Consider the following 15,485-nt stretch of genomic DNA (forward strand, 5'->3'; position numbering starts at 1 on the left):
AAATTTTCGTCAATATTTGATACAATAATGAATGATTTTTAAGTATACCTGTGAAATGTCTGCTAAAGTATACGGCTCATCCTTCCGTGGCCCGTGTACATGGCAGTATTTACCTCGAACGATGAATGGCAAAGCCTTTGCACTGGAAGTTACAAAGATAAATACTTCTGAGTGAAAGCCAATTAAACTAAGGAAAATTACAAAGTGAAATATTTTTTATGATACTGTAACATTCATTTATAACTTTATTATGACATGTGTTTTCAATATGAAATACAGTATCATCCAGAGCAACTCAATAATAATTCAAAATATTTTTGTTATGCAATAATTACCAGGAATACCAAATACACTGTAAAGGTTTTTATGTATAATATTATGAGTGAATAAAATCATGTTCACCTTTTACCAAACTGTCTGAACTCATATATCGTTAATGTATTATCAGAGCTGAAGTAAAATCCAGTCAGTTCTCTCATTGCATCATGCCCATTCCTAAAACAGTGAAACATAAACATTAAGATAGCTGATGTTTAAATATACATGAGTACTAACAATTGAATGTCAAACAATGATTAGCACCACAGTATCAAGTTTAAAAATAAATATATTATCTTTCGATATCCTTTTTTATCACAATTTCAAACAAGCAAATATGTGGAATTTATTTCCCCCAACTTTCCTCGCATATTAGGACACCATTGCAAGACTTCTCGTCTCATCTATCATTACCAAACTCTACCATGAATTACGTTACTAAAGTTTGAAGATTTTCAGAAAATATTTGGCCATAACCCAGCCAAATAACGTCTGGTAATTTAAAAGCCCTTAAGGCATTTAACTTTGTTATTAAGTTTGAAGAAAAAAAGAAGCCTGACAACCGGACAGATGCTGAATGCATATTGATATCCATTTCGGTGAATGCGGGGGATGATAAAAATGTGAATATATGTAGATGAAACATCTAAATTTAAATGACCAATCTTACTTTCATTATTGTGTAACTGTATTAACAACTACCTTTAAACTACTACCCAGTAACAACTACTACCCAGTAACAACTACTACCCAGTAACAACCTCTATCAGGTAACCACCCTCCCTGGTAACCACCCTCCAAGGTAACCATTCTACCTGGTAACCACCCTCCCTGGTAACCACCCTACCTGGCTACTAACCTACCTGGTAACCACCCTCCCTGGTAACCACCCTCCCTGGTAACCACCCTACCTGGTAACCACCCTACCTGGTAACCACCCTACCTGGTAACCACCCTCCCTGGTAACCACCCTGCCTGGTAACCACCCTGCCTGGTAACCACCCTGCCTGGTAACCACCCTCCCTGGTAACCACCCTACTGGTAACCACCCTCCAAGGTAACCACCCTACCTGGTAACCACCCTACCTGGTAACCACCCTACCTGGTAACCACCCTACCGAGTAACCACCCTACCTGGTAACCACCCTGCCTGGTAACCACCGTCATGGTAACCACCCTGCCTGGTAACCACCCTCCCTGGTAACCACCCTACCTGGTAGCCACCCTACTGGTAACCACCCTCCAAGGTAACCACCCTACCTGGTAACCACCCTCCAAGGTAACCACCCTACCTGGTAACCACCTCTATCAGGTAACAACCCTACCTGGTAACCACCCTACCTGGTAACCACCCTACCTGGTAACCACCCTACCTGGTAACCACCCTGCCTGGTAACCACCCTCCCTGTAACCACCATGCCTGGTAACCACCCTCCCTGGTAACCACCCTACCTGGTAACCACCCTCCAAGGTAACCACCCTCCCTGGTAACCACCCTACCTGGTAACCACCCTACCTGGTAACCACCCTACCTGGTAACCACCCTGCCTGGTAACAACCCTACCTGGTAACCACCCTACCTGGTAACCACCCTGCCTGGTAACCACCCTCCCTGTAACCACCATGCCTGGTAACCACCCTCCCTGGTAACCACCCTACCTGGTAACCACCCTACTGGTAACCACCCTCCAAGGTAACCACCCTACCTGGTAACCACCCTACCTGGTAACCACCCTGCCTGGTAACCACCCTTCCTGGTAACCACCCTGCCTGGTAACCACCCTACCTGGTAACCACCCTACCTGGTAACCATCCTACCTGGTAACCACCCCATCCTGGTAACCACCCAGCCTGGTAACCACCCTGCCTGGTAACCACCTTACCTGGTAACCACCCTACCTAGTAACCACCCTACCTGGTAGCCACCCTACCTGGTAGCCACCCTACCTGGTAACCACCCTCCCTGGTAACCACCCTCTCTGGTAACTACCCTACCTGGCAACTAACCTACCTGGTAACCACCCTCCCTGGTAACCACCCTACCTGGCTACTACATGTAACCTACCTGGTAACCACCCTAGCACCAAAGCGAATTCTCTGGGACAAAAGTTTTTCCGTGGCTGTATTTTTGGTTTTCACTCTGAAACACAAAAATATTCACAAATTTACAATCATGTGGAATGAGGTATGTTCATATAAATAATTTGTCTGTTGCTTAAAGCATAATATGAGGATGTTAGCCATACTGAAGTATTACAATATTAACAGGTCTAATAACAGGACGTCAGTCATATTGAACTATTACAATATTAACAGGACGTCAGCCATACTGAACTATTACAATATTAACAGGATGTTAGTCATACTGAACTATTACAATATTAACAGGATGTTAGCCATACTGAACTATTACAATATTAACAGGATGTTAGTCATACTGAACTATTACAATATTAACAGGATGTTAGTCATACTGAACTATTACAATATTAACAGGATGTCAGCCATACTGAACTATTACAATATTAACAGGACGTCAGCCATACTGAACTGTTACAATATTAACAGGACGTTAGTCATACTGAACTATTACAATATTAACAGGATGTTAGCCATACTGAACTATTACAATATTAACAGGACGTCAGTCATACTGAACTATTACAATATTAACAGGATGTTAGTCATACTTAACTATTACAATATTAACAGGACGTCAGCCATACTGAACTATTACAATATTAACAGGACGTCAGCCATACTGAACTATTACAATATTAACAGGACGTCAGTCATACTGAACTATTACAATATTAACAGGACGTCAGTCATACTGAACTATTACAATATTAACAGGACGTCAGTCATACTGAACTGTTACAATATTAACAGGATGTCAGCCATACTGAACTGTTACAATATTAACAGGACGTCAGCCATACTGAACTATTACAATATTAACAGGACGTCAGTCATACTGAACTATTACAATATTAACAGGACGTCAGTCATACTGAACTATTACAATATTAACAGGACGTCAGTCATACTGAACTGTTACAATATTAACAGGATGTCAGTCATACTGAACTGTTACAATATTAACAGGATGTTAGTCATACTGAACTATTACAATATTAACAGGACGTCAGTCATACTGAACTATTACAATATTAACAGGATGTTAGTCATACTGAACTATTACAATATTAACAGGATGTTAGTCATACTGAACTATTACAATATTAACAGGATGTTAGTCATACTGAACTATTACAATATTAACAGGATGTTAGTCATACTGAACTATTACAATATTAACAGGATGTTAGTCATACTGAACTATTACAATATTAACAGGATGTTAGTCATACTGAACTATTACAATATTAACAGGACGTCAGTCATACTGAACTATTACAATATTAACAGGATGTTAGTCATACTGAACTATTACAATATTAACAGGATGTTAGTCATACTGAACTATTACAATATTAACAGGATGTTAGCCATACTGAACTGTTACAATATTAACAGGATGTCAGTCATACTGAACTATTACAATATTAACAGGACGTCAGTCATACTGAACTATTACAATATTAACAGGATGTTAGTCATACTGAACTGTTACAATATTAACAGGACGTCAGTCATACTGAACTATTACAATATTAACAAGACGTCAGTCATACTGAACTATTACAATATTAACAGGACGTCAGTCATACTGAACTATTACAATATTAACAGGACGTCAGTCATACTGAACTATTACAATATTAACAGGATGTTAGTCAAACTGAACTGTTACAATATTAACAGGATGTCAGCCATACTGAACTATTACAATATTAACAGGATGTTAGTCATACTGAACTGTTACAATATTAACAGGATGTCAGCCATACTGAACTATTACAATATTAACAGGACGTCAGTCATACTGAACTATTACAATATTAACAGGACGTCAGTCATACTGAACTATTACAATATTAACAGGATGTCAGCCATACTGAACTATTACAATATTAACAGGATGTTAGTCATACTGAACTGTTACAATATTAACAAGACGTCAGTCATACTGAACTATTACAATATTAACAGGACGTCAGTCATACTGAACTATTACAATATTAACAGGACGTCAGTCATACTGAACTATTACAACATTAACAGGACGTCAGTCAAACTGAACTGTTACAATATTAACAGGATGTTAGCCATACTGATCTGTTACAATATTAACAGGATGTTAGCCATACTGAACTATTACAATATTAACAGGATGTTAGTCATACTGAACTATTACAATATTAACAGGACGTCAGTCATACTGAACTATTACAATATTAACAGGACGTCAGCCATACTGAACTATTACAATATTAACAGGACGTCAGCCATACTGAACTGTTACAATATTAACAGGATGTTAGCCATACTGAACTGTTACAATATTAACAGGCCTAATAACAGGATGTTAGCCATACTGAACTATTACAATATTAACAGGCCTAATAACAGGATGTTAGTCATACTGAACTGTTACAATATTAACAGGATGTTAGTCATACTGAACTGTTACAATATTAACAGGATGTTAGCCATACTGAACTATTACAATATTAACAGGATGTTAGCCATACTGAACTATTACAATATTAACAGGCCTCATTACCAGGGGAAAAAATTGAATACTGAAAGGAACAAATGGGAATAACTTTCCCAAAACAGCCAAATCAAAATTCTTTCCAGGAAGACACAACTGCATATCAGGATCATAATATATACCAAGTTTGAAAGGGATTGGTGAAAAATGTAGGAGATCACCGAACAAATGAAAGTTTACGCCAAACAACGCCATACCATAATACTCCAAATTTGACAGCAGTATAAAAAGTGAGTGGACCTACTTCGAGTCATGTAAAGACCTGTTGGACCCCCGAGCTCGACGGGTGTCAGCCATCCTGCTGGAACTCCTGGTGTTCTGATCTGGGTCACTGATCACAGCCCTGTAGATAAAACAATCACAACACATCACTCAAAATAATATTTTTCATTTTTAGATTATAACAGCATTGTTATGACAGGTGTTTGTAATAAGAGATTTTTTCAGATGTATTGTTCCAGGAAAATAAATGCATTAATTTTTTAATCAATCCAATAGGAAAATACGACATTTCTGTTACAAAATCTGACCAAATAGTAATATTACATTCTGTTACAGGAAAAACCCAATAATCACAAGAAGGTTGTCTGGACAGTCTCTAACAACTTGGTATTCAGTAAAACCTGTCCAGTACCAGTTTATTTCTACATGAACTTTACAACAGTCTGTGCCTGCTTAGATTGGGAAAGTATAGTAATATTTTCTGTAATACTGGAAGATATTCTTGTTATTTTCTTCATTTTGGTAACATAACACCCTTTTTAGCCATGGGAAACATCCCGTTTTAGCTAGGGAAAACATCCTGATTTAGCTAAGGGAAACATTCCGATTTAGCTAGGGGAAACATCCCGCTTTAGCTAGGGGAAACATCCCGTTTTCAAAACTGAAACAGAGCAGAAGACATCACTGGTACCATATATGTCTGTCCATCAACACAGGTAAAACATTGGTACCATATATGTCTGTCCATCAACACAGGTAAAACACTGGTAAAATATATGTCTGTCCATCAACACAGGTAAAACACTGGTACCATATATGTCTGTCCATCAACACAGGTAAAACAGTCTGGCAACCATATATGTCTGTCCATCAACACAGGTAAAACACTGATACCATATATGTCAGTCCATCAACACAGGTAAAACACTGATACCATATATGTCAGTCCATCAACACAGGTAAAACACTGGTACCATATATGTCAGTCCATCAACACAGGTAAAATATAGGTACCATGTCAGTCCATCAACACAGGTAAAACATAGGTACCATATATGTCAGTCATCAACACAGGTAAAACACTGGTACCTTGTATGTCAGTCCATCAACACAGGTAAAACATAGGTACAATGTCAGTCCATCAACACAGGTAAAACACTGATACCATATATGTCAGTCCATCAACACAGGTAAAACATTGGTACCATATATGTCTGTCCATCAACACAGGTAAAACACTGGTACCATATATGTCAGTCATCAACACAGGTAAAACATAGGTACCATGTCAGTCCATCAACACAGGTAAAACATAGGTACAATGTCAGTCCATCAACACAGGTAAAACACTGATACCATATATGTCAGTCATCAACACAGGTAAAACACTGGTACCTTGTATGTCAGTCCATCAACACAGGTAAAACATAGGTACAATGTCAGTCCATCAACACAGGTAAAACACTGATACCATATATGTCAGTCCATCAACACAGGTAAAACATTGGTACCATATATGTTAGTCATCAACACAGGTAAAACATAGGTACAATGTCAGTCCATCAATACAGGTAAAACACTGATACCATATATGTTAGTCCATCAACACAGGTTAATTAACACTACCTTGACAGCTGATCTACCATGACTGTCTCAATCAACTTCTGCTTTTTGTTGAATTCCAGCATCTCCTCCTAAAAAATATTATCACAAACTTTCCTTAAAGTCTCCAATAACAGATTTTTTTTATCAATTTTCATAACAGATGTCAAATATTCAATAAATGTTCACTATTTTGATATTAGTAGTATGAACCTTCAAACTTAATAACTGCAGTTTTCCTAAATGATGAGGTTGTATGTTTATGTTCATGTACCAGTATTTAAAAGGTTAAGTTTGTAACAGCTGACAGAAAAAACAAATCTCAAATGATATTGCGGATGTCTATTTCAAAAGTGAGTAAACAAAAAGCTATGGAATCAGACATTTACCTCACTTTACTATTATCTATAGATAAATCTGTATTACATTCGAATACTAACCGCATCCATCTTCTTCAGGATTTGTTTCGTGGAGTAGGATTTCTGACTTGCCCACTGATAATCAATGACATCGTCTTCGTCGGCGCTATCCCCTAAATCCTCCCGATCCACCTCATCTCGTACATCACCATACGTTACTGGACGGGCATGTTTCATCACTGCAACTTCTCTGTCTACATCTTCCTGGAAAAAAAAGAATCCGTAGACAATACCGGACAGCTTCCTCCTGTAGCACTTTCCTGCTTTGATGGAAATTAAGTTATACATATGTCAAAATTAAAAACAAAATAAAAAACAATAATAAATTAATCTGTTTCCATTTTGCTGTTTGTCACTTTACGAAGAAGATTCTGCTACGATTAAACATACCTCTGTCACGTAACCTTTAGTCCTGTAGGAGTGTTTCATCTCATTCTCGTACTGTTTATACATCTGTTGGTGTTTGGCGGAGGGAGGAGGCAACTCGTCTGGAAGTGGAACTTTGTCCCAGGCAGATGGCTGAAGCAACAATGCCAAACTGACATACTAGTGTACAGGTCAGCCTCAGAATATACATGATTTTACATAAAATTTTAATTATCATTCATCCACTAAGTTAAAGAACGGATTAAAACTGGTATAACACAAAAAGTGGTAGGAAAAATAACAAAACAATCTTAAGCTGGAATTTTTTTTTTAAATATATAGTGTACTATCTCTATGAAACAGAAATTTGTGTAAATCAATGAGGTAGAACAGTATATTAGTACATATGTCCTGTGAATGTTAATTTCTATTACCAGTTAGTTCAAGTATCAATCTGTTAATCAATCTAACACACTAACATCATTTTCCTGATATCTGTCAATTTGTCGGTATGATAGAATCATGTGGGTACCTCTTTGGGTGTCTTAGGTTTAGGTGTCTTGACCTTTGACCTTGGTTGTAGATCTTCTCCCAGCTTAAGTTCTGGGACGTCCTCAGGTCGACTGCTCCTCCCATTGCCCTGCCCCCTAGATGCTGCCTCACCCCGCCCCCAGGACTGTAAGGCAGGTTAGAATATTAGTAAGATGGTTTATGTTTTTATATTCTGAGTGTTAAATGTGATGTTACAGGGTAAGTTATGTGTACAGCTAAGTGTATTAGAGATTTGTGTTTTCTAAGTTGTTGGTAATTTATTAATACTAACTATTTCCATGTAACTTGTAAATCAGCTAATGTTTGTTATTTTTAATAAACTTACACATTAAGTTTGTGTGTATGCAGTTGTTAGACCAAACGAAATGTTTTAGTAAGGTTATGTAGTAAGGTTATGTAGTAAGGTTATGTAGTAAGGTTATGTTACACACTAGTAAGGTTATGTAGTAAGGTTATGTAGTAAGGTTATGTAGTAAGGTTATGTAAGTTGTTGACACCATATCAATCAGAGGAATTATCTGATCTCGGCCAAGTTATCTAAACCTGATATTTAGAAAACATTTTATGGCCATTGTCATTTTAAATGCAATAATACCTTTAACTTGATACAGCGGAAAAGTTATAAATGGATTTCACTTGATTTTATATCCATCGCATTACCTTTAGATAAGTTTTTCATTCTAAAACAGTTCTCACTTCTGCTGAAAGTCACCTTCATTTTCCTAATTTAGATCATGATACTTAATACTGACATTGTGATAATTTTATAATGACAGATATAAATGATTGTGGAGTCATACATATATAATGGAGATTGATCAGACTACAAATATAGATCTGGTTACAATCATTAATGGTTCTCACAACCATGGTGATAATTACAAGATAAAAAATACATACACTTTACATTTATGTGAGATTAAAATTCTTCTTCTTAAGCTTCAAAATCAACAAAGGCTTGAGGATGTTATACATCCTGATGTAGGTATGGACTAATATGTGTGACTATTGTACTTACATCGTACTGATGCTGTGCTCGGGCAGACTTGAACTCACTTCTGTCTGTTCCACATGGTGTGCCCCAACTAAATGGTAAATTACAAAATATGTCAACATCAGAGATAACCTTATCAACAACAAACACTACCTATTTGGCTGTTCCATAATCTACTCTGTGCTTTTTTGGAGTTTTATTTCTAGAAGCCCATCTCTGAGTTAATCCTGTTCATTTAGTTGATAAAATCGTAATGAAATCAACAGAATTGAAATCCATAAATCATTACGGTGTAAACATGTACATGTGTTGGATGAGTTTGTCATCTTTTGAATTTTTGAAGCAACAAGTTACAGAAATAACCCTCACCCAGGGAGTGAGGACTTACTTTTGTTTAGGTTTATAATCGGAAACGAAAGAAAACAACAGTAGTTTGATGCTATCCTAATGTAAATGTTGGGAGGTTATATCAATGTATCTGTCGCATACCCTGAGAATGTCCATTCAGTCCACCTTCTTTAAAAGACCAGGCGATTCTTTAGATACATTTACTATGATAACCATCATCATCAAACTTATTATGCATGTTTAACTCCTTATTATCCTAACAGATTCTTGTCTGTAAACAAGGAATTCAACATAAACAATGAAGTCATTTGTTTATATTGTGTTTTTTGTTGGAAATTCCTTTGAGGTCCAATCTACATTTTTGTAAAATTCTTCCTTTTTAATTCCAATGTATTACAAAACCTAAGAACTACTACTACCGTAAATATTCCCGTTTAGTGTGCACTCTTGTAAAGTGCGCAGGTAATTTATTGAGGTTCAAATCTTTTTTGTTTAGTAACTGCCTGGTAGCTGAATTCTACAGCATAACAGGTAGGAATCTGTAAGTTACCAAAGCTACATTATAACATTTAATTGGAATCACCGGTCAGATTTGACACATTGGATTGATAGGTTATTTACATTATATCCCGATAGGCCCGTGAGATTGCCTATTGGAGCAGTCTCATTTATGATGTTTGTACAAACAAAATAATTAATCCTACCCTCAATTACCTTGTGATTTGCAGGCAAGTATGATCATTTGTGGTATTTATACATGGTATATACAAAGCTAATTAAACCCAGTTATAACAAGATTGACTAGTAAGTTGAGTACTTTAGGCTACTTTATATAACACTGGCAGCCATTTTGTATACAGAAACAATTCTGCTGTCTGTGTGCTGGTCACTACTTTTATATCAATGAAATAAACATGTCGACTGGCTAAATTTTATAGTGCAAACGATGAATTAGAGCAGTTTTCAGTCAGATCGTAATTTATAGGGCCAGTACATCAGTGACTGCTGCACGAGATCAAGGCATTAGTGTTATCCTTGCTGAATTGTGCATGCGTGCTGTTACAGTTAACTGTTATCAGTTTCTTGCAAAGCTCTGGATTTACGAGGTGATTTATAAGAGTGATGAATTAACTTAGTACTGACATATCATTTAAAGTTTTGTTTGATGTTTATTGAGTCATTATACATCATTTTGGACCCGAATACAGCAACTTGCTCAAGTGAGATCGTATGTGTGCGGAACATGTGTGGCTCACAATCGACTGAGATAAATCCACATAATTGCTGATAGATATACAATTTCAAGGAATTAAACATCAAAATAACTATTCATTTCCTTGATTATTTGTTCAATATTTACTTACTAAATGCTTTATATATTGAAGTATTAAATCATAATCCTACTGTTGAGGGAAACGATTACAAATCTCAAATCATATTCATGACATCCATGGATCTGATTGGCAAAGGCTTGTTCCTGCATATAGTGTGCAGTGGATTTTTTTTCATTTGTCAATTTCTGAAAAAAGTGTGCACTATACACAAACATTTACGGTATAAATGTGTTTTAATTTTATGATTTCTGAAATATCAGGTAACAACGAAGTTTATAAACAACATGCATTCTGACCATTTATCCGTACCTAACAGAAGTGCCAGCAGAACCTGGTGTGTCTAAGGCATAGTCATCCACACGAATTGGACGAGTCACCTCAGCATCTCTTGTGAAGCAATTCAAATTCAAAGCTGGAACACTGAAACAAAATTTGTTTTGGAAAAGGAAATTTATTTAACCTTGATGATTAAGGAAATGATATGTTTCATTTATAGGCTACATTTAAATAAGTGTCCAACAAAACAACTACTGATACATCATTGTTTGTGTTACATTTAACTGTAAGTGGTGTAATTAAATCAGATTCAACCCATGTCCCTGAAGACTCAAGGTCTGGTTAAAATAACACAGCTACACACCCTTGTGGACGACTTTCTGGTCTGGATACTTGTCTTGATACGGGCCGATTCTCATGCACCTCTCCCTTAAAAACATCACATGTAGATATTTCATCTAGTCATCTGTTGAGTAACAACTGAAAATTGTATAATTGGACATGCATAAACAAATTTACAATAATTAAATATCAATCACATGAAAGGATCATGTGTACTGAGTTGATCATGTATCTGAATTTTAACACGACATTAATGATCACAGAACAAGGTGATATGAAATCTTATATTTTATGAATTCAAAGAAAATATATAATGAAGGAGTAACAGGCCTAAACCAACAATACAAAATAGGTAATTATGGACTATATTTACTTTTTAATTTGTATAGGTTGCTTTATACATATTTATTGCTATATGTTGAAGTGACTTGTGTGAGGTAAAGAGCTAATTTTTTACTGTGATTGGGTTGCGTGAGGTGTTGGGTTTAGCACTGGGAGGTCTGCCACTGGACGGTCGTCTTGCACTCCCTGGTATATTCCGTTCATATGCGACAGGAGCAGGTGATCCGCCCAAAATAGAATTCATGGTTTCAGTTCTTAACTTGTAGCTTTACTCCATCTCAATACACTTCATAGTCTGAAATATTAATTGTGTTATTTTAGTATGAGTATATAGAACATTTATTGTACATATTTACCAAAATTGAAATGAATGATGTCTCAACATGCATGTTATTTTTTTATGCATATTGATAAATTACAACTGTCACAATTAATATTTGAAAGTATCTAATTTTTGTATTGTGTAAAATGTAGGCTTTTCATAAGAGCTCAATCGCACAGCAAATAGTGAGGTTATCTTTCAAACAGGTTACTTATTCCAATTAACTTTTAATTCTTGCTGAGATATATATAGTCTGCTTACACTGACCATCATCATTGGCTAAAAAAAATTGTCAAAGATGCAAAAAGATTTTTGAAGCCTTATCATGGTCTCTTTTTGGAGTACCGCTCGGTATGTTACTTTAACAGACTGCATACAGTACCTAATGAAATATCACACAATTAAAAATAACAGGAAAATGGGTATATGTATATATATATATAGCCAAATAATTGTTCAGGACCCAGTTCCTGACTAACACATATACATGTATCGGTGCAGTCCAGTCAATTTAGAATGACAGGAGAAAGTCAATTTAGAATGACTGGAGAATGATGTTAAATCATGTTAAGTGATATTAGTTGTGGGATTCCAAGAAAATCACACGATCAGTTATGAAAATTAATGCAAAATGTTTATCCTTTGTTTAAGGAGGCATCACAAGTGTTTGAGATACTTGTGGAGATATTATGAAAGACTTCGAATGTTACTCAACAAAAATCGTAGATGGTCATCATACCAAGGACTCCTGCAAAACCAATGCTATTGCAGATACAGTAGCATTCACTGACCAAACAATGCTGTTAGGTAAGTGTTTAGCACTATTGATCTGTCATCTGACACAACTTGATCAGTCACTTAGTTTTGCTCCACCTGCAGACTTTGTCAGAATACTTCATTTTTAGCTTACATGGGCTCCATCAACGTTGATACTTATGCCCTCGGGGTCCTGAACAGAGGCGGAAGGGGGTTATTTACAGTATTTTTTTAATTTGGGCGGGGTACAGATAAAAACAGCTGTATGTTTTATTGTGTGATGAGGGCTTCTAGCTAGGGTTGTATTAATGTATATGGTATGTGTGTCTTGAATTCCTTTAGTATTGTGCATTGTACTGCTGTTGTTGGAAAGAGATTCCATGGTGTTACCTTGTCATATCTACGATTTGGTGTACAATTTTGTAAAAAAAAAAAAAAAAAGGGGGGGAGGGGTGGAATGATTCCTGTGTATAGGCGTGTGTGTAGTGCTTGCCATTCAGGTTCAGGTTCTTTGGTAGATTCCCTCGTTGACTTTGCGAGGCACCACTACAGCTTATGTAGCGTATGTAATTGAGGGTAATTAAAAGTCTATACAGGTATGTACACTTCCAGACTTATTTACACTGATTAAAATAATGATAAAATTGTTCAGTATCTCTCTTAAGAGTGGCGTAATCATGATGAGGCTTCTTGAGTGAGACGGAGTCAGGGTTGAGTGTAGTTTGTGGATCGTCTATTGCCGAGCTGGTGTTGTGCCTGTGGTATCTGGTGTTTACTAAATCTTAAGTTTCTATAGCTGTAACTTTAGTGTATTGAATATTAAGCAAATCAATTAAAAAGGATCATTAAGATTTTTCTAAGTTGAAACACACCAAACCTGTTATGCAGCCAAATACTGAAATCTCTTCAGTCTCTATGCAGTCGGCGTCTTTAACTTTTTTCGTCGTCCATTACCGGAAGTAAACAACGGTATGCAAAACAGGCTCACAGTATAATGAAGATATAAAAAAAATTTTAAATATATAAAATTATCTCTATTCATCAACAAAAATACAGAAAAATATGTTCATATTCTAGATGATATAAAACCGTTGAATAATCAGTCAATGTGAAAAATGGATGCAAGAAAATAAATAAATGTGCAGAATAACCGGAAGTTTAATATTGGTTATAGTAATACAAGCTTATTACGGAAATGGATAATTTCGGAATTATTATAATGACAACAAGAATAATTGTCTATTCATTTTGAGAGCAAATTTACATAAATGAGTGACTAAAATGAACGAAACGTCGATTTGTTGATTTGTTAATCCTAATTTTCTTAAAGGATTTTTTTTAATCGTTATAGGCACAAAGAACAGTGATGCTCGCAAAGTGACTCATTTGTTAGAAGATTTCAGTAATTTTATATTTAGTTTAGGGTAACATTTTAATAAATATATTTTTATATATTTTCATTTAATGTCAGTTTTCTTGTACACGTTTGTTTGTTTGCTGGGTTTATCGCCCCGTGAACAGCCAGTGTTTATTTGAGGAGGGGTTCCTTCCCTTGTAGTAGTTGGTGCCTACCTCAGTGATCAACATACGGGAGGCCCGTCGTGTGCATTTCTGAGCAATTAGGGTCAAGTTTCTTGCCAAAGAACACAGCCATGACAATACAGACCAGTCCAATTCTCAGCTTTCCGAGACAAAAACCGACAGGGGGTTATGGAGTGTACGTCGAACCACGCACCTCGGGTCTAAGGTTATATGGCCGATGCATCGTTGAAAATGGATCCTCGTTGAAAATTAATCCTAGATCAGTTTTCGACGTTGAATATGGACCCTAAATGCCGCTGTAAATGAGTCGTGTTGTTGGAAAAATGACAGCTTAAAAGGTAAATTTTCCACGGATGGTCTGTTGAAAATTGACTGTTCAACACAAGCTTAAAAAATGCATGGGATCTTTGATCGCCTCTCTCACTGTAAGTGCCCTCCTCTGATCGAGTAGGCATTGAAGCTCTACATATACTGTCGTATAGTAATGATTTGTCCGTTCGTCATATAATCTTGATAATTTTGATATTGTTACTCCATGTGGCCATAGGATGTTTGGGCTTGGTTTAATACGGGAGTTTCAAGATAGCGAAAATGACGTTAAATTACGCGGTTTGTTTATGATATTCCCTCCAAAATATGACGTCACAATCAGCAGAAGGTGAGACAATCCGGTAGAATCGTACTCAAACCACGTAATTTTACGTCGTTTTCACTATCTCGAAGCTCCCGTATTGTTTGTGGTAAACTCCCGTTGTTTGTGACCTTGGAGCTATATGATTGGTCCCCAGATATATTGTATACGTCAACGATATTCCAATGACGTCACGTGGTCGTGTACGTGTACTGACATGCCATGTATGTACAGACTTCTGCAATTTCTAATAGTCCAATGTGGTCCTCCATTCGTTATTTCACATTGATAATCACTAGAAGTCTGGTTTATTCATTATTTTCTGATATCAATAATTTTCATTCTTTGATATCAAACTAGAATTCGAAATATTTGCAATGTATAATAATGTGTCTGATATCAGATTATTATTTCTTTAAAAACATCATAAACAAGGAA

At 36.3% G+C, this 15,485-nt stretch overlaps 1 protein-coding gene across 3 annotated transcripts in view; it reads right to left on the reverse strand.

Moving 5' to 3' along the window:
- Window positions 1-13,842, reverse strand: part of LOC117328019 (calcyphosin-2-like) — a 25,309-nt gene extending 11,467 nt beyond the window's left edge. Inside the window, exons 1-13 of one of the 3 annotated variants that reach the window (XM_033885330.1) lie at window positions 13,752-13,842; window positions 11,912-12,091; window positions 11,477-11,541; window positions 11,146-11,256; window positions 9,179-9,245; window positions 8,141-8,284; window positions 7,633-7,761; window positions 7,264-7,446; window positions 6,848-6,915; window positions 5,244-5,342; window positions 2,384-2,458; window positions 403-495; window positions 49-142 (exon numbers count right to left, since the gene is read on the reverse strand). In XM_033885330.1, the coding sequence (XP_033741221.1) occupies window positions 49-142; window positions 403-495; window positions 2,384-2,458; window positions 5,244-5,342; window positions 6,848-6,915; window positions 7,264-7,446; window positions 7,633-7,761; window positions 8,141-8,284; window positions 9,179-9,245; window positions 11,146-11,256; window positions 11,477-11,541; window positions 11,912-12,040 (1,257 nt within the window). In that variant the 5' untranslated portion in view covers window positions 12,041-12,091; window positions 13,752-13,842. Of the gene's footprint in view, window positions 1-48; window positions 143-402; window positions 496-2,383; window positions 2,459-5,243; window positions 5,343-6,847; window positions 6,916-7,263; window positions 7,447-7,632; window positions 7,762-8,140; window positions 8,285-9,178; window positions 9,246-11,145; window positions 11,257-11,476; window positions 11,542-11,911; window positions 12,092-13,746 lie in introns of all 3 variants that reach the window. The other 2 variants (XM_033885329.1, XM_033885331.1) reach the window with 2 other exon arrangements.
- Window positions 13,843-15,485: the final 1,643 nt, after the last annotated feature.

This window comes from Pecten maximus, chromosome 5 (genome assembly GCF_902652985.1).
Source record: "Pecten maximus chromosome 5, xPecMax1.1, whole genome shotgun sequence".
In the NCBI taxonomy this organism is placed as follows: Eukaryota; Metazoa; Mollusca; class Bivalvia; order Pectinida; family Pectinidae; genus Pecten; species Pecten maximus.